This window comes from Marmota monax, unplaced genomic scaffold (assembly GCF_021218885.2).
Source record: "Marmota monax isolate L192 unplaced genomic scaffold, Marmota_monax_Labrador192_F-V1.1 WCK01_AAM20220418_F8-fsc00025, whole genome shotgun sequence".
Classification (NCBI taxonomy): Eukaryota; Metazoa; Chordata; class Mammalia; order Rodentia; family Sciuridae; genus Marmota; species Marmota monax.
Genome location: NW_026691950.1, coordinates 11,670,911 through 11,692,581, shown reverse-complemented (window position 1 = coordinate 11,692,581; position 21,671 = coordinate 11,670,911). Strand labels below are relative to the sequence as shown.

General features: G+C 49.8%; 1 protein-coding gene across 4 annotated transcripts in view; it reads right to left on the bottom strand.

Moving 5' to 3' along the window:
• The window catches only part of Pdgfra (platelet derived growth factor receptor alpha), a 48,437-nt gene extending 36,087 nt beyond the window's left edge, over positions 1–12,350 (bottom strand). The window contains exons 1-3 of one of the 4 annotated variants that reach the window (XM_046460800.2): positions 12,174–12,350; positions 2,476–2,536; positions 613–930 (exon numbers count right to left, since the gene is read on the bottom strand). In XM_046460800.2, the coding sequence (XP_046316756.1) occupies positions 613–930; positions 2,476–2,524 (367 nt within the window). In that variant the 5' untranslated portion in view covers positions 2,525–2,536; positions 12,174–12,350. Of the gene's footprint in view, positions 1–612; positions 931–2,475; positions 2,537–5,886; positions 5,958–8,510; positions 8,872–10,990; positions 11,161–12,173 lie in introns of those variants that run through there. The other 3 variants (XM_046460965.2, XM_046460737.2, XM_046460883.2) reach the window with 3 other exon arrangements.
• Between the last annotated feature and the right edge of the window lie 9,321 nt (positions 12,351–21,671).

The following is a 21,671-nucleotide window of genomic DNA, read 5'->3' as shown; positions in this document are numbered from 1 at the left end:
AGATGATCTTTATTTTATTTTGCATGTTCCTCTGGGCACAATGACGCGCACCTAGAGTCCCAGCTATTTGGGAGGCTGAGGTGGGAGGATCGCTAGAGCCCAGGAGTTTAAGACCAGCCTGAACAACACAGCAAAGACTCCTTCTAAAAATGAATATTTTGGAGGTGGAAGAGTGATACCAGGGATTGAACCCAGGGGCACTCGACCACTGAGCCACATCCCCAGCCCGATTTTGTATTTTATTTAGCAACACGGTCTCACGGAGTTGCTTAGTGCCTTGCTTTTGCTGAGGCTGGTTTTGAACTTGCGATCCTGCTGCCTCAGCCTCCTGAGCCACTGGGATTACAGGCGTGCACCACTGTCCCTGGCTCAAAATGAATATTTCTTGATAATGGTTTTACAAATGATCTTTATTTAATTTTGTGTGTTCTCTATTTTTAAAATTTTCCCTAATAAATACTTAGTAATTTTACATTTTAAAAAATCTTAGCACCGTTACAAAGACCTTGCATTTGATTGCCACCCCCCCCCCCACACACACACACACACACACGAAGCAGTCATCCTGAGAGACAGGCCAAGCAGCCCGTCCAGGGGAGCCTTCCAACTCACCTGGCACATAGATGTAAATGTGCCTGCCTTCAATCTCGCTTTCTTCTGTCTGAGTGTGGTTGTAATAGCAAGTGTACAAGCCAGTGTGGGCCGCCGAGGCACTGGCCACTTCCAGCACTGTCACAAAAAGGCCACTGTTGTTCTCTTCATCTATGATTTCCACATTGGGGTTCTCTTCTTCAGACATGGGGTACTGCCAGCTCACTTCACTCTCCCCAAAGCACCGCAGAGAAAAGGATGCATTCAGCTGCACAACCTTTTCATTCTCATTTGGAAGGATGGAGGGTAATGAAAGCTGGCAGAGGATTAGGCCCGGCCCTGTAAAAGGAAACACGCTCTGAATAGGGTGCAGCCAGAAAGGACGGTCTCACTCAGGGAACTGAGAGGAGCCACAGTAGCAGCCACACGAACAATGACCATTTCTACGCAAAAATCCGTTAGCCTGGATGCTCATGAAAGGACCCCCATTATAACAGCCACTGCATCTGCTGAGAGCAGTAAGTGTTCCAAGGGCCTCAATAACCCCACCAAAGCCCCCAGTTTCGCCCCTCCAAACACTCAGATGGATGGAGGACATCTGATCCCAATTCCATATTTCAGTCTCTTATGTGTAACTATAAAATATCCCAAGACGGCATGGGCTCAAGCACATATGGGTCCTTTATCTTGTACATTCCCTGAAGAAATTCCCCTTAGTTAAAAAAAAAAGGTGAGGGGTCTGGGGATGTAGCTCAGCAATAGAGCTCTTGCCTAGGATGCACGGGATCCCCAGCACCACAATAAAACGGAGGGGGGGGGGGGAACAAGGGCAGGGAAATGGTCTGAACGAAGCACAGAGCAGATCTGTGCTCAAGAATGACGCATCTGCCACTTCTTCCAGCCCTCTAATGCTGTCACTCTCTAATGACTTGAAGAAGCCAAAGCAGGATGATGCAGATTCATTCACAAACAACAGATAAAGCCAAAGAGCACAAACTCTTAAGTTCATCTTAGGACCTCAAATTTCAGTCTAGCTTCCCTCATCTATAAAACAGACAGAAGAGATTATAACTTAATGAATAGCCTCTAATATACCTTGGAGGCTAATGTGGGAATAATCCCATCCAACTTCAGCATGCCACCACTGTGGTTCCTGGGCTTCTTGGGACAGCAGTTGTCCAGGCTACTGGGCCAACCAACACCCTATAGGTGGGGCACACTTAGTGGAGCTCAGAATTATTAAGTCTCTGGTCTTGCTCAATTCCATGGTGCCCATGTGGGTAAACATAAAGACATAAGGCTAACTTAACTCCTTGGGCTGGAAAGGCAATGGATTCAGAGGAGCATCTGCATTGCATAAATACCTGAGAGAAAACTAGGGAAATCTGATAAATGTTTCAAGAAATGGCACATGGCATTCTCTCGATGAGAAAGAAAGTATAGTAGTATTCCTCCAGAGTTAAACACTTACCTATCAATTAGATTCCTAGAGAGGATAGAGGTGACTTGGAGACTTCCAAGCATCTTAAGCATTTTTCATTAGGGCAAGTTGATTTGACAGGTATGATGGCCTGGGCAAGAACTTTCTATTCTTTATTTCCTTTGAATAGGCTTGAATTTTTCTGATACCCTCTCCCAGCAGCCCAGAAGAAGGTAGCAGGCAAGATTGGACTATTATAACTAACATTTCAATTCCAGGTGTGTGTGTATATATAGTCTCAAACCAGCACTAGAGATCTTTTTGAAATGGAATTAACTCAAAGCAGCAAAGGAAACTGATAATCCGTGATCATTCTAGACAATTTTCCATTTCGGTTTGCAATCTTGTGAACTACATGCTCAGAGTACACAGAAAACAGGGCTCCCCAGGACAGGGATGCATACCTGTGAGGAGACAGCCGAAGACCAGGAAGGCCTGATGGGAAGTCCCCATAGCTCTGGAAAACTGCAAAAGTCAAAAGCCAAACAGAAACAGTGTTAGCTAACAGGAAACAACCCTTGAGCCTACTTCTCTTTATACTTTGCACGATCAAAAATGTCAACTGCAACACTTTAGTAAAAAAAAAAAAAAAAAAAAAACAGTTCTCATTTAAGATCCACTGTCAGAGGTCTAAAAAGAAAGAATCAAATAGCCTGGTGGGACTCCAAGATCACGACAGGATCTGAAGCCGAAATACCTTTTGGATCGCCTGTAGCTTTCAGAATTCCAACAAGTCCCAATTTACTGTCTTGGAGAATACAGGAGAATTGTTCTTTAGACCATTTAAATTAAGAATACAAAAATAAAGAAATAAATGTTAATGGATTTTTTTTCTCAGCTTCTCAACTAGAGCAGTTCTTTCTCCAACTGGATTGTCCCTCCTTCCATGTCACAATTCATCAAAAGTCTCATCCTCTACGACTTTCAGAAAAGTTGCTTGGGCTGGAACAACTTTTAATATGAAAGTATCTTTCTGATGTACAGTTTGAGAAAGTCCCACTCACTGATGTCACTTACAAGACATCTGTCCTGCTGCACCCCAGCTCATGCCGGAGACTAAGCTGGGGCACAGAGCAGCATCCCAAGCCCAGCCGGGGTTCGGGTTAAGACCAGGAGTATTTACAAGAGGGCCAAGCAAGGCCTGAGACACCGGGCACAGCTTGAATGAGGAAACGGGCGAGGACGGTGCCTGAAGTACTGTGTTCAATCATTCCCTTTCACATTAAGGAAACAGCACTGCAGAGACCTGATTTCCCACAACAAAATTTGGGGAGTGGAGAAGTGGAGAAAGAGATGGAAACAGAACATCCACAAGACACAAACGGGCCAAGCAGTGGGCAAAAAGAAAAGAAGGGAGGGAAACAAAAATTCAGGGAGAAAAAGAAATCAAACTGGGCACCATGGCACATGCCTGTATTCCCAGCAACTCAGGAGGCTGGGGCAGGAGGATCGCAAGTTTGGGACCAGCCTCGGCAACTGTCTGAGACCCTCAGCAACTCAGCAAGACCTTGTCTCAAAATAAAAAGGGCTGGGCTGGGGCTGCAGCTCAGTGGCAGAGCACTTGCTTCACACATGTGAGGCTCTGGGTTCCACACTCATCACCACATGAAAATAAATAAACAAAATGAAGATATTGTGTCCAAAATATCTTGTGTCAAATATCTAAAAAAAAAAAAAAATTTTTTTTTAAATAAATTAATTAATTAAAAGGGGTGGGGTGTGGCTCAAAGGTAAAGCACCTCTGAGTTCAATCCCCAGGACCACCGAAAAAATGAAAAATAAACAGAGGAGTCCGTGTCACCCTGCAGTAAAACCACTGACCAGTCTATTCTGTGGCTCGCTGAGAGGACTCTTTTGTCTTTTCTTTCTCGTCTATTCTTCCATTCACTTTAGCCCTCCTCTACCTCCCAGGTCAAGTCACTGATAAGCCCTTTTGCTGAAGTCAATGAAAAGGAGCTGCAAGTGGGCCTGCAGGTACTGGGGCCTCTAGGCACCCAACTTGCACTCCTAGGGCCTGAGCAGGAATGAAAGCTTTAAGATAACCATAGTGGGGGTCCCGCTGCACCCCAGCTCATGCAATGGAGCGAGCTAAGGGGATTCGGTTTGTCACCTCTGAGACTAAGCTGTGTGCACAGGATTCCTGAGTTAGCTGTCTTTACAAGCCTGGGGGGCTGGGGGTCAACCTATGTCCTGCTTAGCCCTAGCTGTTATTCGGTTGTTTTAGTTGAGGAGGATCCAGTCGATAATGGCCTAAATGGAGTTCCTGGTGGTGCCTGGTCATGTGTTTTGGCTTTACAGTGACCTGGTTGCAGAAATTTAATTTCTGTTTCACTGGATTCTATCAGAAAAATGGAAGAAGAAGAAGGACTGCTGAAAGATGGAATGCTGGAGGTGGGAGAGTTGGAAAGGAAAACATAGGAGAATGAGAAATCTTCATTTACTAAGCCAAAATTTGTATGTGTATTCCTTGTTTGGTTAGAATAACTCTGTGACAGCTAAGTCCAAGAAGTGGCAGTTGAGGCCCAGAGAGGTTTTTAGCAAATGACCCAAAGACCCACAGCTGGTGGCAGCGCCAGGATTGTAACAGGGTCTGTGAGATGCAAAAGCTCCGCTCTCTCCACTCCACTCCAGGTCTCTCACAAGGGAAGGTCAGTGTCCTGTCCCCTTACATGCCCACTATTTCCTAATGCAAATGGGAGGCCCCCTCCCTTTCTTTCCCTGCTCACCACAGTGGGAGAAATAATTGCCGTGATGTGAACCCAAGTGCAGTCAGTTCACAGGATGCTAGCTGGCTGACGGCTTCTGGGGATCTTGGCGGTACTGGGAGACACAGGGTTTCCCCACAGCTGCGGTAGCAGGCACAGGGGCCCCCAGAGCCAGGCTGGCCGCCTGACTTACCACAATTAGCAGTAACGGCCTGTGTGTTTGTACATACAAATATCAGCCTCCCGCTGATAACCCTCTTAGCAGACTTCAAAGTGGCTTCCAGCGCCAGCTTGATGTCTTGGGTTTTATCACATTTCTATCCGGCATCTCTGCAGCCAGGCTTGCTGGCGATGTCTCTTTCAAGCATTGGCAAGTTTAGGAGAGGGACTCCCTGCTTTTACAGAGCAGGCTCCGAGGAGCATTTGACCCTGGCCAGGCCCCACCAGATTTCCTTCTGTGTGTCCAGATAGGGGGGACCTGCTGCAGGGAGGATTACTGACTGACATACAAAGTGAGCAATGAGCACAGGGCCTCCCGCAGAGCGATAGTGACGCCAAGGCTGAGCATCAACACGCGTTTGCTTAAGATTTCAAAATCCCGTCTCAGATAACACCAGTTCCCTGACTAGAAACCCAGGCGTGTTTGTGAAATTTCATGTCATTACTCATGGGTAACTCGGACCACGTACTGGTGAATGATTGCAGAGTGTCCGCCCCACAGGGAGGTGACAGGAAAGATAGAGGTGCCCCTCACCTATTGGCCCTGTGGGAGTGACTCTTGCTCTTCCTGATGCTTTTCTACTCTGGAAGGAAATGTTCCTCCTATCCTGAACATCATCCTCAAGTCAGGTGGGCAAAAACAAGTCACTGAGGTTACAAATTCTGAGGTGCCAGAAGAGTCAGTGGCGAAAGACACTTTCCAGGGAGAAAAAGCAGATGTCATTCAAACCATTTTTCTCTTTCGTTGTTGACAGAACTTTATTTTTATTTATTTCTATGCGGTGCTGAGAATCAAACCCAGGGCCTTGCACATGCTAGGCAAGCGCTCTATCACTGAGCTACAACCCCAGCCCCTCAGATTATTTTTTAATCATTAATTATTTCTCTCACCCAATGATATGTTGGATTCAATCTCAATCCTCCATGTTCACAGCTCAAAAAGCATTTTCTACAAGTGAAGAAAAACAAGCTGGGGAAGGAGATCTGTGCCACGTTTGCTCTCAAGCAGGTGACGTGGTTTTTTGCTCCTTCTCCTAGAAAACACAGTGCAAATCACATTGGACTAGGTTCTGTTCCCAAATATGACTCTTTATGCATCTCTCTAAACCTCAGTCTCTTCTTCTATAAATTGGGACTAATAATATCTGACTTGCTGGCCTTTCGACATTATGTAGGACTCACTTAAATAGCTGAATACAAACGGCGTTAGTTTTCAGATTGATTCTTTTTCTACAGACTCCTAAGATGTATTATATGAAAACAACATCAGAGGTGGCTATTTCCAGCCTTGTCCTGTATCACTGGGGAAGTGGATCTGAACTCTGAATTCATCCCAGGCCAGCGGTCCACTCCCACGTGCTTGCCACTTCCTGCCTGATGTAGCTGTGAAAAGTATTAGGAGATGAATCAATATAAACAGTCCCATAAAGAGAGAAACGAGTCTGATTGCAGCTACACCCTTTCTCTTGAACAGTATGCCACCGCGTTCCCTGCAGTCAGTAGTGAAGAGCCATTGAAGATGGACTTCAAGGGAAGACAACCATGCTCAGAGAGTGAAGAGGAAGAAAGCAATGCAAGAGCCCTGTGTCCAAAACACCACGTCATTCCTCTCATCAAATCACAGCTAGCTTCTCCATCACCACCAGCACAACACGTCCCACCGCAGGACCATTGAATATTGAATTTCACTCCACCCTGGCATGATTAAAGACCACAAGAGACACTCTCACGGCCCCAAAGCCACTGATGACCTCAAGATTCAGATTTCCGAGGTCGGGTTAATTTCGGCTCTCCTAAGTTAATTCTAACTGTGAAAATTACACATCTTACTTGTTCTCGGCAAAGTTCTACTCAGTCTCATAACTTCAGCCCAGGCAACCCAAATTCAGGTCTACCTCAGTGGCCACTTGTGTTTTCCAGTGAAGACATGTTTCCCAGGATCTGTGCCCCACCAGAACTGTGTTGTTTTGCTCTTCCCGGAGCTCCATCAGGCATTCCAATGATGAGTGGGAGCTGGAGGATTTTTACACGGGAGCATTTTATGGGACAATCAGAATTCACAAATCTTTCTGCTTCCATGAACCAGATATTTAACCATGGGAGAACAAAATGACAGTTTCTTCTAATCAACACTGAACTGATGTGACTCTTAATGGGACAACCTTATTGAGCATTTAACTTGAGGTCACCAAATCCCCCAAACTAGGTCTCCTTGCTTGTAACAGGAACTCAAATGCCCGCCTACCTCCTCACAGTTCTACCCTGATCATCAGAAGTGGAAGGTAAAGCCTTTGCTCATTAGTAAATGAAAAATGATTAACAATCTGGACCCAGGGCTGGAGGTGTAGCTCCGTGGTAGAGCATTTTCCTAGCATGCCTTTGGCCCTGGGTTCCATCCCCAGAACAAGGGGAAAAAAGGGCAGAAAACTACATAAATGTCCACAAAACAAATGTCCGTCAACGTTTCTTGCAGCTAAATTCTCCTAACTGGAGAAAAAACGTTTCTTCCTCCTTGCTTGGAATCTCCTTGAAGCTTACTCCGAGGGTCATGGCAGTTCTTTAGAATGGCCAGTAGATGGCAGTGTTGGTCCAAAGACGTGCATCCCTGGGTTCCCTGATACACAGACGTCACTGCAAAGAATTCTGAACTAAAATTCCCCAAATCTTAACTTACAATCTTCCATTCTTAGGCTATACTTTTAGGTTTCGTGGTGACCTCTGCTGAAAGCCTTGAATAGAAATCAAACATAGCAAAACTGCTGTCGAAAATGCCTGAATCCCCTCAGGGCCCCAGGAGATTCGGCTAGAGGCAGGCACTGCCACCAAGTCGCTAAGAGCGGTGCGCCAGGCAACCTGGCCTCGGCACCCAGGAGGACGCTGCTCTGCCAGACAGTAAAAGTTCAGCAGGACCCGTCTCTCAGGTATTGTGGAGCCCACGCTCTCACCACTTCGCGTTTCAGCCCGTCTGAGCAGGGAGACCACCTGGGCCGAGCCGAGGGGGGCGGCGATGCAGGTCCCCAGCCGCGCTACACAATCTGTTCCTTGCCATTTTCACCCCTCATAAACCCGCCCGGCAGAGACCGCAGCCTGGCTGATTGGAAACGACCTTTCCGTTGCACAATAACGCAGGGTAGTAAAACAAACAAACAGCAACAGGCCGCTGGCGCGTAAGGGCAACTTGTGCCAGGCTGGAACGCAGAAGCTGGCAACTGTCCCCCAAGAGAGCGCGGGACTCTGGTCCCCCGCAGACTGAATTATAATTGACACTCCAATTATCCAACCCAAACCCGGGACCTTAGCCCCCTTTCGCCCACCCAGCGCCTCCAGGTACCAGGAGCGCCTGCCGGGAGTTATCCAAGGCCCCCAGAAGAGGTAAAGGTGACCCTGATGATCCTAATTTCTAGGGGCCCTGGCTTCCAGCTGGGTTCCGCGACTGCGGCGCAGACCCTGGGTTAGCGGACGCGGGGCGCGTCCCGGGAGCCCGCTAGAGGGCGCGGCAGCGCCGCGTATCTTACCCGGCTGGCTCGCTCCGAAGCCCGCAGCTCAGACTCCAGGTCCCAGGCAGCGCAGCCGGGACCGCAACTTGCAAATCTTCCCTTCGAGGTTCCGCACCAGCAACGTTTTGCTCCCGTCACCGCCACACCCACACCTTCGCGGCGTGGAGCGCTCCACCTTCCGTCTCCTCCACGCTCTGGGAGGCTCGGTCGCCACTGTATTGGTGGTGACGCCGGTCCGCTCCGAGGTCCCACTCCCCTAGTCGCCGCGCTCCCAGCCACAGAGCAGAAGATGCCGCCACACCCCAGGCACGACGCTCGGCGTTTGCATTGTTTTCGACTGAGACCTGAGAGGGGGCCGGGCGGGGTAGAGGGAGAGGGGCTGGGCGGGGTGGAGGGAGAGGGGCCGAGGGGTTTAGGGTTACAAGCGTGCACCAGCGCCTCCTGTGGGCCAGAGAGCCACACGGCCGCGGGCGGCGGTAAGAGGGTAAGACCTAGGCGAGGGAAGCCTGAGCCCCCTCAGCTTTTAAGAAATTGGCCTTCTCCGGTACCCACCTGGCCCGACGCTCGCCTTAGCCGCTGCCGCCCCCGAGCACACCCTAGTCCACTGTCGCCTCTCGCTCCCCTTTCATCGGGGAGGGAGAACTGTAGCAGAAGGAAGGGAAGGAGGCGACCCTAGTCTGAGGTTCCCTTTTATCTCCTCCCACCATCCACTCTCCCAGCCCATCCCCGGTTCGCCGTTCAGTTTAAAACAAAAGGAAATACCGCAGAGCCATTTCAGCAAAAGGCAAGCATCGGCAGGACTACAGTGTAGTCGGGAAAAGCAATCTGCCCCTGACCCTGCATCCCGCGCTGGGCGCGATCCCGCAACATTCCTTTCGCCCCTCTTCCCCAAGGCTGATGCTGCAGGGAGACCCCGCGTGCTGGACGCGAGGGACACTAAAAGCCGCACCTTTTGGTCACTTGTTCAGTTCTTTTGCTCTTTCCGCCAAAATTGTCACTTTTCCACTAACAGTGTGTAATCTAGTCCCAGCTCCCAGAAAGCCAGAAGGAGTCCCACCCATCGAGGTCTACAGGAAAACGCTGGCCACCACGTCCCCAGGACGCGCGCCGCCCACGGCCTGTCCCCAGGAGGCACAAAACGGGCCCGCCTCGGCGCCAGACGCGTTTTCAGCTGCAAAGCCCAGCCCGTTGCCCCTCCCCTTGCATCCCTCCCCTGTCTGCGCCCCGGGAGGAAAGCAGCCCCGGCCGAGAGCTGGGCGCCTGGGCTCTGTTTCAAGTCTCTGGCGATTTAAGAACTGGATCAAGATCGCTGGGCACAAGGGACCATCTACGACTCACTCCTGACGCCTCCCTCTCCTCTGGCGCCCACTCACTCTCTAGAGCAAGGTCCAGCTGTACTTGGGTGAATCCAAAAGCAAGACTATGCAAGAGCTCCGAAGCAGGGACTGACCAGGGCGTCAGAGTAGGACAGGACAGGTCCCCGGCTGTTTGAGAGTCAAGAGAATGTTCCTCTTCAAGAGGACTGTAGAAAGGAAGAGGCCGAGGACGGGGAGGAGGTGCAACGCCAGAGTCCAGGTCGGCGAGGGAGAGCAGGGTTATGTAAAAACCAGAGCCAGCGCGGCTGTGGGTGAGGTCCGCAAGCTCGGGGGCGCCCCTCCCTCTCCTCCTGCGGCCCAGGACCTCGCAGGGATGTCGTGCCCCGTTTGCCTTCAGACTCCATAAAGCTTCCTAGTTCTGATTGGGAGCGATCGAGGCGAGACGAGTGGGTCCAAAACATTGAGCAATACAGCCATGGAGCCAAAAAGCTATTTCCCACACCGCCCAGTCCGGGGCTTTTCCAGGCAGTGCAGCCCCGCGCAGGGCGGCCCAGACTTCATAGGGATCATCCACGCTCCCTCCCAGCCAGTGTTCCTCCCACCCTCGAAGATGGACTCAATGGCAAGTTCCTCCAGGCAGTTTCCGCACATTCCGAGGTCGTAGCCTGGGCTGGGGGAGTCTAGTGCGGGACGGGCGCCCTGACTTCGAAAGAGACCTACAGTAGACAGAGTGCCCAGCACTTCCTTTCTGACTCAGGCGCGACGCCAGGGCATTGGCACTCCGTACACCTGGCCGAGCCGTGCAGACACCATCCGGCTGCACGCTGGGGTCGGGCCACACTCTCCCTTTAGCAGTGGGCTGGTCAACACCCTTTCCGAACAGACCGCTGACCCCAATAATTTCAAAGCCAAGTGGACGCCGCCCGCTCCCCTGGCGCTGACCAGAGGAGTTAATCTCAGGTGTAAAAACTGAAGGAAAGATGCGCTTAGAACGTTCGGAAGCCCGCAGGGAGGCCGCCTCTGGGAAAGAAATAGAGAAAGGGCGATTGGTGGGGATGAAGCTGCGCCGGGCGAGCGCGGGCGGCCAGTGCCACGCATCCCAACACGGAGAGAAGCACCAAGGGGAGACAGTATCCCAGGCTGGGGTGCCCACAGGATGGGTGAGGACGGTTGGCCTCTCACCTGTCTTACCAGCAGCCAACTTTGTCCGTTTCGAGTAGTTTCTAACTTCCTCACAAGAAGGTCAGCACTTGGGGGGAAGCTTGCACTCTTTTCTGCTTGCGGCCGGGACTGAGCAGAAAATGAGCACTGGGCTTTGCCGAAACGATTCCACTGAGAAGGAGGCGAGTGGAGACCAGTGGGGGGTGGGGACCACAGTGCACAATGAGGGCCCCTCGGAGTGCAGCTCCAAATTCCTTAAATCCCAGTTGCTGGAATGCGAGGCAACGACGACTTTTTCACTCGAGGCCAAATGTGTTTGTCATTACTCCAGACCGTTCGCCCGCGCCGCCGCTGTCGCCCCCGCCAGAGGTACTCAATCCGAGCGCACTGCGGGGCTGGTGCCGGCTGTTTCTCACACCTCACTGACCCAGCATATCGCTCTGGAGCTCCCCAAACCCTCGCCCAGGCCGGTTCTCTGCTGGTCCTGCCTCCACCGCAGTGTTGAGTCTGGCCCCCGCTCGCACCAGGCGCAGCGCCGTCCAGTAATTACGCGCGGTTGGCTGGCGCCATGTGCACCCGGCAGGCACCCGAGGTCCGGCCTCCTCCAGGCAAGCCCTTCACACCTCCCCCGCCTCAAAACCCTTTCCCGCGTCCCACTCGGCGCCCTGCTCTCCCCACCTCTCCGGGTCCTCCAGCCGCGCTCCACACCACCGGCTGCTGCAATATCCCGCCAAACCGCGAACGAGGAATGAAAATACTCATTAAAAACCTGTCGCCTTCCAGGACCCACTGCCAAGAAAAGGGCAAACACCTCTACCTCCACCCCCAGCGTTACTTGGTGTTTGTCCCAGTATCCACGAATACCACCCCACCTCCAAAGAAACCTCAAAAATGTAAGCCTAAACAGTTTCTTTGGGAGGCCATAGGGTTGTTAGAAAAACACTGCTTTTAAAAATAGGTCTGGAAAATGTTGTTGTTGTTGTTGTTGTTGTTGTTTAATTTCAGACTTCCTAACTCTATGGTTACACCCTCCAACCCCCTGAAGTTTATTCAGAATAAATTACTCTCTGGATACATAACTGAAATTCAGCTCCACATTTTTTCTTCTTTTTTCTCCTCGCCCCAAGTTTGAAGTTAACTTCGCTTCTTCCAGAGCCAGAGTCTGATCATTTAAAAACAAAAATCATTTTTTCCTTTCTCTTACCTTCTCCTCCTATGTCAATCCGAAATGGAAATCCTATACATGGAGTAAAAAGTATGTCCACGGCCTCCAAGTCTCTCCTGCAGTCCCCTCCTCTGTTTCTCTCCTTCTAGTTCCAACTGTAATGGGCTCAAAAACCGCGTTTTGTAATTGATTCAATGTTATAGTCCATCCTTCTAAAACTAATCATTTGCTCTAAGTAAATAGCTGTCAGGAAATGAACCCCCCCCCCTTCCTTGGCCTCTTCAAAATAAAAGTTACCCTAGAACTCCCTGCATTCTGAATCTCCCAGTCTCCAGATTGCGCCTTGGCCTTTGCTCTTACGCAATCAGGGGGTCCGGTCCCAACCCCCAGACTTCAACAACAACTGGCTAGGGGGAGGCTGAGAGGGGGGCGGGCGGGGAGCAGACCAGATGGGGTGGGGGTGGTTGAAAGGGGAGGTGTTGACGCTCTGCCGGGAAAGGGGTTTCGTGGAACTACAAACAAACCATCATTTCCAGAGTTTGCCTCCCAATTTGGGGGATATTTTTCTACGATGCTATAGCTGTGTATTCTTTTTGAGAAGAAGAAAAGGATCACGTAAAATTGCAGTTAATGCCCAGAAAGAATATAATCTGGACTTGAGAAATGTCCCTCTGTAGCAACTCCTGGCCTAACCAGAAATAGGGCCCTGGAGCGAAATCTCTAAGCGGTTGCGTCGTTTTGAACTAGGATCCTTGGGGTACTGGGGGTGCGGGGGGGGGGGGGGGGGGGGCGGGAACCATGTAGTTGTTAATCCTTTAATGGGATTAGGCAAACGTTTGAGTCCAATAAGATGATGACTGGTTTTTGAAAGACTAAATGGAGTCGGAGATAGAGTACAAATAACCGAGAGTCTGCGTAAATTGGGAACATTCTGGCACAGAACGACCTTTATGCCCTAGGAGCCGCTTATCTTGTTGTGCCTTTGTTATGGGGATTATCTGGGAGAGGTTGCCCTAGCTTCTATCTCGCAATACAAAAGACCTCAGGCTTGGGTGTCTGGAGGACCGTCTAAAACAAGCCTGCCACCTCCGCATCCCGGAGAAGGGTGCATTTTGACTCTCCCTCAATTCCCTCCCACCGAATGGGTCGTACGCTAAGGTTGAGCCTCAAACCCGGTGCCCCAGACCAGAAGAGACAGTATTGGAAAAGCACAATCCTGATTGCGAGGGAAAGGGGGCGCTGATGCTCCAAGAACCAGACTTGCGCGGAGTGGGACAGCCCAGAAAGGGCGGGGGAGGGGAGCCCATTAGCCTTCCGCGCTCGAATTTTGAATTATCTTGCATGGGAGAGATGGGGGGAGTCATCCTTTATCCTCCTCTCCCACCCCACCATCCACCACACACACCCTTCAATGGGCAGAGCGACCTGGTTGAGACTGGCACGTCGAATAGCCAACACCTCTGCCTCACCAGGAGGGTGAACCCACGATAGCGGGTAGAGGAGGGTCATAGAGAGAAGCTCCTAATAGCGCGGAGCTGTACTCAACTGGGACTGGATCGTGGGGTGTCAAACTCTGGGGAAAAAAATTCCTAGGGCGGAGCTGGGGGCTTCATTCCCCCGGGCTCTTCTGCACGCCCTTCTCGTGCATCTTCAGCTCGAGTGACTGCACTGCTCGCTATTACTTCCACATGTTCCTTCAGGAAATCATTGAAGGCAAATGTATGAACAGCCCCTTGTTCGGAATGCTAGCAGGATACCGTAATGTTTGTAGATAACGAACGGGGACTAAGGACCCCTCCAAAAAATCAGAGTGCGAAGGTAAAGGGGGAAGCCGGTACCGGCATTCGTGCTATTATTAACTATAAGTTGAGGTCTGAGTTTTTATACCTGGAACCCAAAAGGGAAAGAGGCGAGGTAGGGAGCCTGCCAAGGAGGGCCCCCTTTGCGACGCAGTTACTGCCAGCTTGTTCAGGCCACCGCGGGCTCTATCTAGCACGCAGGGGCCCAGCGTTCCCCGCAAATGGTCACTTCACAGTTCATTTTAGAGCCCTTTAGAGGGGCCCAAAATGCGAGCTAGGCGGAGGTGTTCTGAGCAGAAACTCCTCCGGAGTTTAAAGCAGAGAGAAATGGATGAGCAAGCGAGGACCCAGTTGTCCTTCTGGTAGTAATTACCTGCCTAATTTGAATGATGCCTTTGTTATGATCATTAACAAACATTTGCTAAAGGTTTCCATGTGTGACATTCTCAAAGGTTTAAAGGCCTGGGGAGCTGACTCCTGGGACAGCGACCCGGTAGGGGGTGGCGCAGGGAAGCAAATGGTTGCGGGGGGGGGGGGGGGGGGGGGGCCAGATTTCGGCGAGGCTGGATAGAGCAAAATGAAGAGAGGTCAACATCTGCCTCCCCTGCCAAAGCAAAATAAACCCAGTGGTCAGGAGCAACCTCCGGGCAGGAGGCCCTCGAACTGAGGCGGGTGGTTTCTTAAACCCAGTCCTGCCCCTGCAGCCCCCGCCCCTCCCACTGCTCATAGGCGGGTTTGAATCGTGTTTTCCGCCCTCCACGGTCCGCGGGGCTCCTGGAGAGGTCGGGTCTGCTCCCGTCAGTCAGGCCGGGGCGTCGGGGGGAGGTGGGGCGAGCCCAGCCGCGTTCTTCCCGTGTTGTTCTAAGATACTTCCAGATTGCTCCCTCGACGCCCGGGGTCCTGGGTGGTCTCCGAGGCGCAGTAGGCAAGACGCACTGGCCTGGCCAAGGCTGGCAGCGGAGTCCTTTCTCTCCTTCCTGGGTGTCTGCCCGGGAGATCCTGCGGGGACCATTTAGCTCTGGGATCCCAAAGTCCTGGCCTTCGCCAGCGTAGGTTGTGTACAAAGATCCCAACGCGCACCCGGATGGTGATTTTCTCTTATGTTTTGGTTTTTGTGTCCACTCCCACCCCAGGGGTTAAGAGTGAAGGTTTTCTCTGAAAATCGGGAGTCCAGATGGCTGAGACCGCAGGGGAAGGAGGCCCAACTTTCGAACTGATCTGGGCCGGGAAGTTTGAGGAAAGGGATGCGAAGCGCGGTGATTGTGGCCCTGTCTTTGCGCCTCTAGGAACCAGAAATTGGGTGCAAGTGTATAAAGAGGTGCAGTGATGAGCTAACCTTCGAAAAGAGAGTCCCTCAAACCTTTTACAACCAGATCAAAATGGTTACTGTTTGGGGGGGGCAGGCTTGCCTACCCTGCCCTGTGTCCCCAGCTCCTTCGACCCAGTTCCAGGCTAAGAGTGGCTGCAGCTCGCGGCGCCACCCCTCTGCCTTTCGTGGGCGTTTCCTCCGAGTTGGCTTCTTGTGGCTTCTCCTCTGCTCCCCAGCTCCACCCCCACCCCAACACTACTTTCCTCAGACCTGAAGCAAAAGGTTCTTTTGCTTAAGACTTAAGGATGTAATTGGAACCAGAGCCTTTAGTTGTGAAAATCACATTTAAACAAAACTTGCGAATTTCTTTTCAAATGCAGTCGATGGGCTGGGGCCAGGGTGTTTCTGGCCTCTTGAATTGAAAATGAGGGCCTTTGGTGGTTTGCAAAAGAAAACGACACTGACTGCCCTTATCTCCCACCCCCTTTAACTCTGATCTGCGTGTGGAAGCGCTGCCTCCCTGGGGCCAGCTAAGGGTCCTTCGCCGGGAAGGCTCGGCTGAGGTCGTGGATGCAGCGCACAGATGTGGGGTCCCTGAAAGGGAAGAGGACTCAGCGCCTGCCTCGGGTCTGCCCCCTGCGGAGGCTCGGAAGCTAGCCCCAGGAGCCTCTTTGCACGCAAAGATTGAAAGCGGTCCAAGACTTGGAAAAAGAGTTCTCCTGAAGGGTCCAACAGGCCTGTGTAAATTGGTTGGCAATGACCCTCTCTCTAGGACCCCTGACCCACCTCTTCCGTGGTCGCTGGCTCAGTCCAAGATGCATGGTCACCTCCGTGTTTTCTGGAACTCTCCAGAGAGTAGCAGAAAGCAGCTCCCTGCGGATGATTCCTAACACACAGCCTGTTTAATGATCCTGAGAACCAGAGCTGGCTGAATGGTCCAGCCCGGCCAAGGTGGGCCATACCTTCCTCAGAGCTGGGACAGATGTGGCAGGACCGGTCGTCCGTGGATCTGGCTTTTTGTTACCCTTTTACCTTGAGAGAGAGCCTGGCTTTGTGTTATGTAGGGATGTTGTTGTCCTCCTAACTTTCCTCTCCCCTCGAGGCCTTACGTTTTAGTTACTTTTAATTTGAAAAACCGTGTGAGGGGTGGGGGAGGGAGTAAGGAGGTTGGGAGGTCTGCTCTTTATTAGGGGCCTCAGCCATCCAGCTTTCCAGCACACAGCTGTGGCTTGGGAGGGGAAGGAGGGGAAGGAGGGCTGGCTCTGTTTAGACCAGTCTGACTGAAGAAAGGCCTTGTCCTCTGCAAGTCCCAGTAGTACAACAGAGCCCTGTGAATTAAAGAAGAAGGAAGAGGAGGAGGAGGAGGAGGAGGAGGAGGAGGAGGAGGAGGAGAGGAAGGAAGGAAGGAAGGAAGGAAGGAAGGAAGGAAAAACACCTTCCATGAGGAGATATTGTAAAGTGGAAAACCAATGGAACCTTGGGCTCTTCCTTTACTCTCCATTAAATGGGGATAATCATACATAATCCATGTGGTTGTCTTAGGAATTAAATAATATCCAAAATAAATAATGTGGCTTTTATTCAAACGTACATACCATAATTCGATACAATAGATATGTACTGAGCCTATGATACCCAAGGTTCTGGACCAAGGATACAGCTCTGCCTTCTTAGGGTTATTCAAGCAATCAAACATGGAGTTGCACTGTAATACCATAGCAGTGTTAAATATAGAGAGTGGTGTCTGAGCACAGAGGAGAAGAGGAAGCCCATTAGAGCGATAGGAGAGGGCTTCTTAGAAGAAAAAGACATCCTCTCTGAGAACCTAAGGATCCCGTTGAGAAGGAATCTCATGTGCATGGGCTTAGAGGTGAGAGAGAACATGAGGTCAGCCAAAGTAAAAGAGGTTTAGAATGACTGGTGTTCTTAATAGCCCTAGATGGGAAGGAGCATGAGCTAGAAGGCCAGATGGAGGAGGTCTTCAGGCCATGCTAAGAGTCTGTGTGTAATTCTATGGAAGAACCAGAATTGATTTAGGGAGGCTCAGGACAGGAGCAAAGTTGAATTTCAGGCAAGATGCATCTGGATGATCCCAGGAGGCAGGGAGGCTACTGCTGCCACCTAGCCAAGGAAAAGTTTCCTGGGCTCCTGGGTGGTGGCCAGGTTTTGGAGAGACTGAAAAGTGATCATACAGAGGGGAGTAGAAGGCACAACAGTCACTGGTTGAATGGAATGTGAGCTGTGAGCAATAGTATGGTCCCTGGCTTAAGCCATAGCTGGTGACTTTTGCTTAAATTGGTGGACAACCAGGAACAGATTTAGAGAGGAAAATGATGAGGCTACTCTTACACACGATACACTGAAAATTTTCAGGAAAAGGATTAAAATGAGAAGAAAAATCAGGACAGACTTTTGGATAACTCTAGCATTTTCCAGTAGGCACAGAAGATAACTGAGAAAGATCAGCCAGAAATCTTTATCTCCTGAATATCAGTGGACTTCTCTGAATATACAGTGAGGGTTATTTGAATATAAAGAGCACTTATCAACTAAAATTTACATTATAATTGTAGCCAGACTTATGTTATAGTTTTGTATTTATGAGTGATAATAAAAATTCTATGAAAATCTAAGAACTTTAGTTATTATATGACTGACAAAACTAGACTTCCCCCTTATTTTGATGCTTAAATACACTTTATATCAATTTTGATTTTAGATCACCCAAAGACTCAAAGTGGAACTAAAGCCAGAACTCTGTCCTAATGAGATTCAATACTAGTTTTCTATTCTCCCACTTTCAACCCCAGCAAGCACTGGAGAGACTGAGGCAGGACTCTCTCTCAGGAAGGAAAAAATAGATGTATGATTCCAGAGACAAAGGATGTATATATTTCTCTAGAAATTATTCTTTCCTTCTCAGTAATAGAGTCACTGACTTCTCCCCTCCGCCCCCCACTTTCTTGGGACAAAACCTTCCTTTAACAATCTCTATTGCAGGTAGAGGTGGTCTTGAAGAAGAGTCCTGGTCAATATCCAGTAAGCAGAAGTGGTGCATCCAGTAAACTGAGCATGGTGCAACATGCCTGTAATCCCAGCATCTCAGGAGGCTGAAACAGGAGGATGGCAAGTTCAAAGCCAGCCTCAGCAACTTATCAAGGACCTAAGCAACTCAGTGAGATCCTGTCTCTAAATAAAATATTTAAAAGAGGGGTGTGGCTCAGTGGTTAAGGGTCCCTGGGTTCAATCCCTAGTATCAAAAGAAAAAGAAGGAGGAGGAGGAGGAGAGGAGGGGGGAGGGGAGGAAGAAGGAGGAGGAGGAGGGAGGGGAGGAAGAAGAAGGAGGAGGAGGAGGAGGAAAAGAAGAAGTACTAGTAGTGGTAGGTGAAACTGCCCAATAAGTACCCAAAGAGGAAAGGACACAGTGGGACCTGGGTGATGCACACCTATAATCTCAATGATCCAAAGTTCCAGGCCAGCCTTGGCATCTCACTGAGACCCTGTCTCAAAATAAAAAATAAAAAGGGCTGGGGATATAGTTTAGTGGTAGAACCCTGGGCACAATCCCTAGTACTGAAGGGAAAAAAAAGAAAGAAAGTAAACGACATATTCTTCCTGGACCGGTGTTTTTGCTGGGCAGAAAGTAGATGTATGTAGCTTCAGCAGCTGTCATAGACTGTGAGGCCACCTGGAAAATGTAAACCAGGCAGTAGGGTGCAACAAAGTAGAAGGTCTCTGACCCTGGAGGCCCCAACAAACACTAATTGCCTCTCTCTCCTTGAAAATGCAGTGAAATTAAAATTCTCTCTTATTAAGTCACTTATTTTGAATTTTTTCCGTTACTTGTAGCCAAACTAGCCTAAGCGATCAAGTCAAAAAGGGTTTTACTCATTCTAACTACAAATACAACCACCCTCACTCAGAAACAGGGCGGAAAGGCTGAAGACACACACAGCTGTGTGACATCCCGGTTAAGCCAACCAAAGCTGGATGTCTTCCTGCTGATGAGCTCATTTACAATTTCCCTGTGGGATTTGAAGTCCCTGTGTGTCTTTTACAACATTGAACTTGTACATGCTGCTGGTTCAACTTAATTGTCTTTGGAGAGTCAGGGACACTAAAAGAAAGCTGAAGGGAATAAGATGTCCCACAGTTTTCTCGGCCCCCTCTTTTCTCCTGGTCTCATGGTTTCATTCTTCATTCTATTCTTACCCTGGCTTTTAATTCTATTCCCACAGACCTTCCCTCTTTGCAGCCTCCAGAGCCTCAAGGTATTTGCAACATCAATGGTTAGTGCTTTAAAAATACACTATCAGAAAGGGAAATTTGCCCCGTGTTGTAAGGTACTAAAACAATCCCGCCAGGAAAGCATCCTTTGGAGGTTCAGCCAACATCACTCCTGCACAAGGCCAGGAGATGATGGCTTCTGCTCGAATGGGAGAACTCTGGGTTTCTCTCCTCTCCCTGGGCTAAGGTGGCTATGGCGGTGAATTGACCCTCTAGGTGCCAATCTCGGCCTGCTATCCAGCTGTCCCTGATCTTGACTTGTATATTTTTGTTGCTCCTAATTTGAGTGTGGATTCCCTCACAGACCTAACAAGAACTGAAATCACCTTTCCCCTCTGGCCTTTCTCCTCAGTATTTTTCCCCACTGAACTGTAGAAATTGACAAATATTTATTCAATACCTCCTGTGCCAGGAATTGTGCTAGACTCGGATTCTCTCATGAACAAACAGACAACTCCTACGTGGGGCTTAGCTTCTGGTGGGGGAGACAGACAGAAAACAATCCAGGTCCTGATTAAATGGCAGACATGACTAGTACTCCATGGACACCTGGTACTGTGGCCATCATGAGAAGCCCAGGCTGGTCCTGTCCCCCCAGAAAAAAATTTCCCTAAGAAGGAGGTGTTTAAAGCTTCTTGCAATTCCAAGGAAAGAAGTTACATTCAGATACTATTTTTAAATCATTCAAAAAGTATAAGAAGTGTATGCTGGGTGGTGGCACATACCTGTAATCCCAGCAACTCAGGAGGTTGAGGCAGGAGGATGGCAAGTTCAAAGCCAGCCTCAGCAACTTAGTGAGGCCCTAAGCAACTGGTGAGACTGTCTCAAAATAAAAAATAAAAAGAGCTGAGAATGTGGCTCAGTGGTTAAGTTCAATCCCTCTTTAAATATATATATATATATATATATATATATATATATATAAAGAAAAGTGTTTGTTTGGATGGGTACAAAGTTAGCAGTCTCTGTCTCTTGGAAAGGACTGTTTTTAGTGTCCTGAAAGAATTGTAATGGTGACATTGAAGCACACAACAATTGAATGCATTTGACTAAGGAACTGTCCTTGTTCAGAGAGATAACCTGTTCCCCTAGGATTGGCTATCTCAAAATCTGAACATAACCAAGACTCCAAACTGATGACATCTCCAAATCTGTCATCCAGGGGGTGGAGTTATCTTGGGGAGATAAGAGGACTTCGTGCTGTCGTCCAGCTCCATGAGCTAATGTTTCACAGGCTCACAAAGACAAAGTGATTGTCTTTCATTAAGGTGTATTTTCAATTATCCACTGATTACTTACAGGCTATCTGGGTTTGCACAACAAAATAAGATACCTAAGGCCCTTTAATGATCCAACAAGATGGTCTAAGATTCTTGTTGTGTGTGTATCCTGTTAGTTATTTTATTGCTCCATAAATGTACTTATGCGTTGACTTCACTGCTCACTAGATGTCTGAAAGGTTAGTGCCTGTCCTCCTTGGGGGTGGGGGCGGGGACGGAAAGAAAACACAGGACCCGAGTTCTAGCGCTACCGGGCTGTAATTTTACACCACTAGAGGGCGCAAGAGGCCAGCTCAGAATCGAAATCCACCCTGGGTGCGTCCACAGTTGGTGCGGGAAAATTCAGCCAAGTGTTCCCAAATATTGTGGAGAGGAACTAGATCAGGGCCTCGCCTACCCCAAGCCTCCCCAGTCACCTCTGGAATCTGGCGGAGTTGCAGTCTAGCCTTCAACAAGCCAGAGGTTACCCTTGATGGTCCAACCCTGTTTGGAGTCATCCTCAGGGCACAAAGGTTTGCAGATAAGTGCTGGGGGAGGGGGGAGGGAGTGATGCAATTCCAACTGACCACGACCGGTTTCCATCCCTCCCGCTGCCTGCTCTGTGCTAGGTACCCGGGTGGTTTCAAATGGAAAGGAACAAATGCAGAGCTGTGGAAGCACGGAGTCAGGGAGCTTTATGGCTTCCTGGGGGTGGCGTCTGTCTGAGCCAAGCCTTGAAGAGTAAATAAGTAACTAAGGATGGAAAGCCAGAGGTATGTTCCTTGAAGAGGGATCAGTATACACAAAGGCACGGAGGTGGAAGTGGGGAGAGAGACGTGTACTCACTCCATCCTGGCTGGGACTGGCCAATGTGAAATCCAAC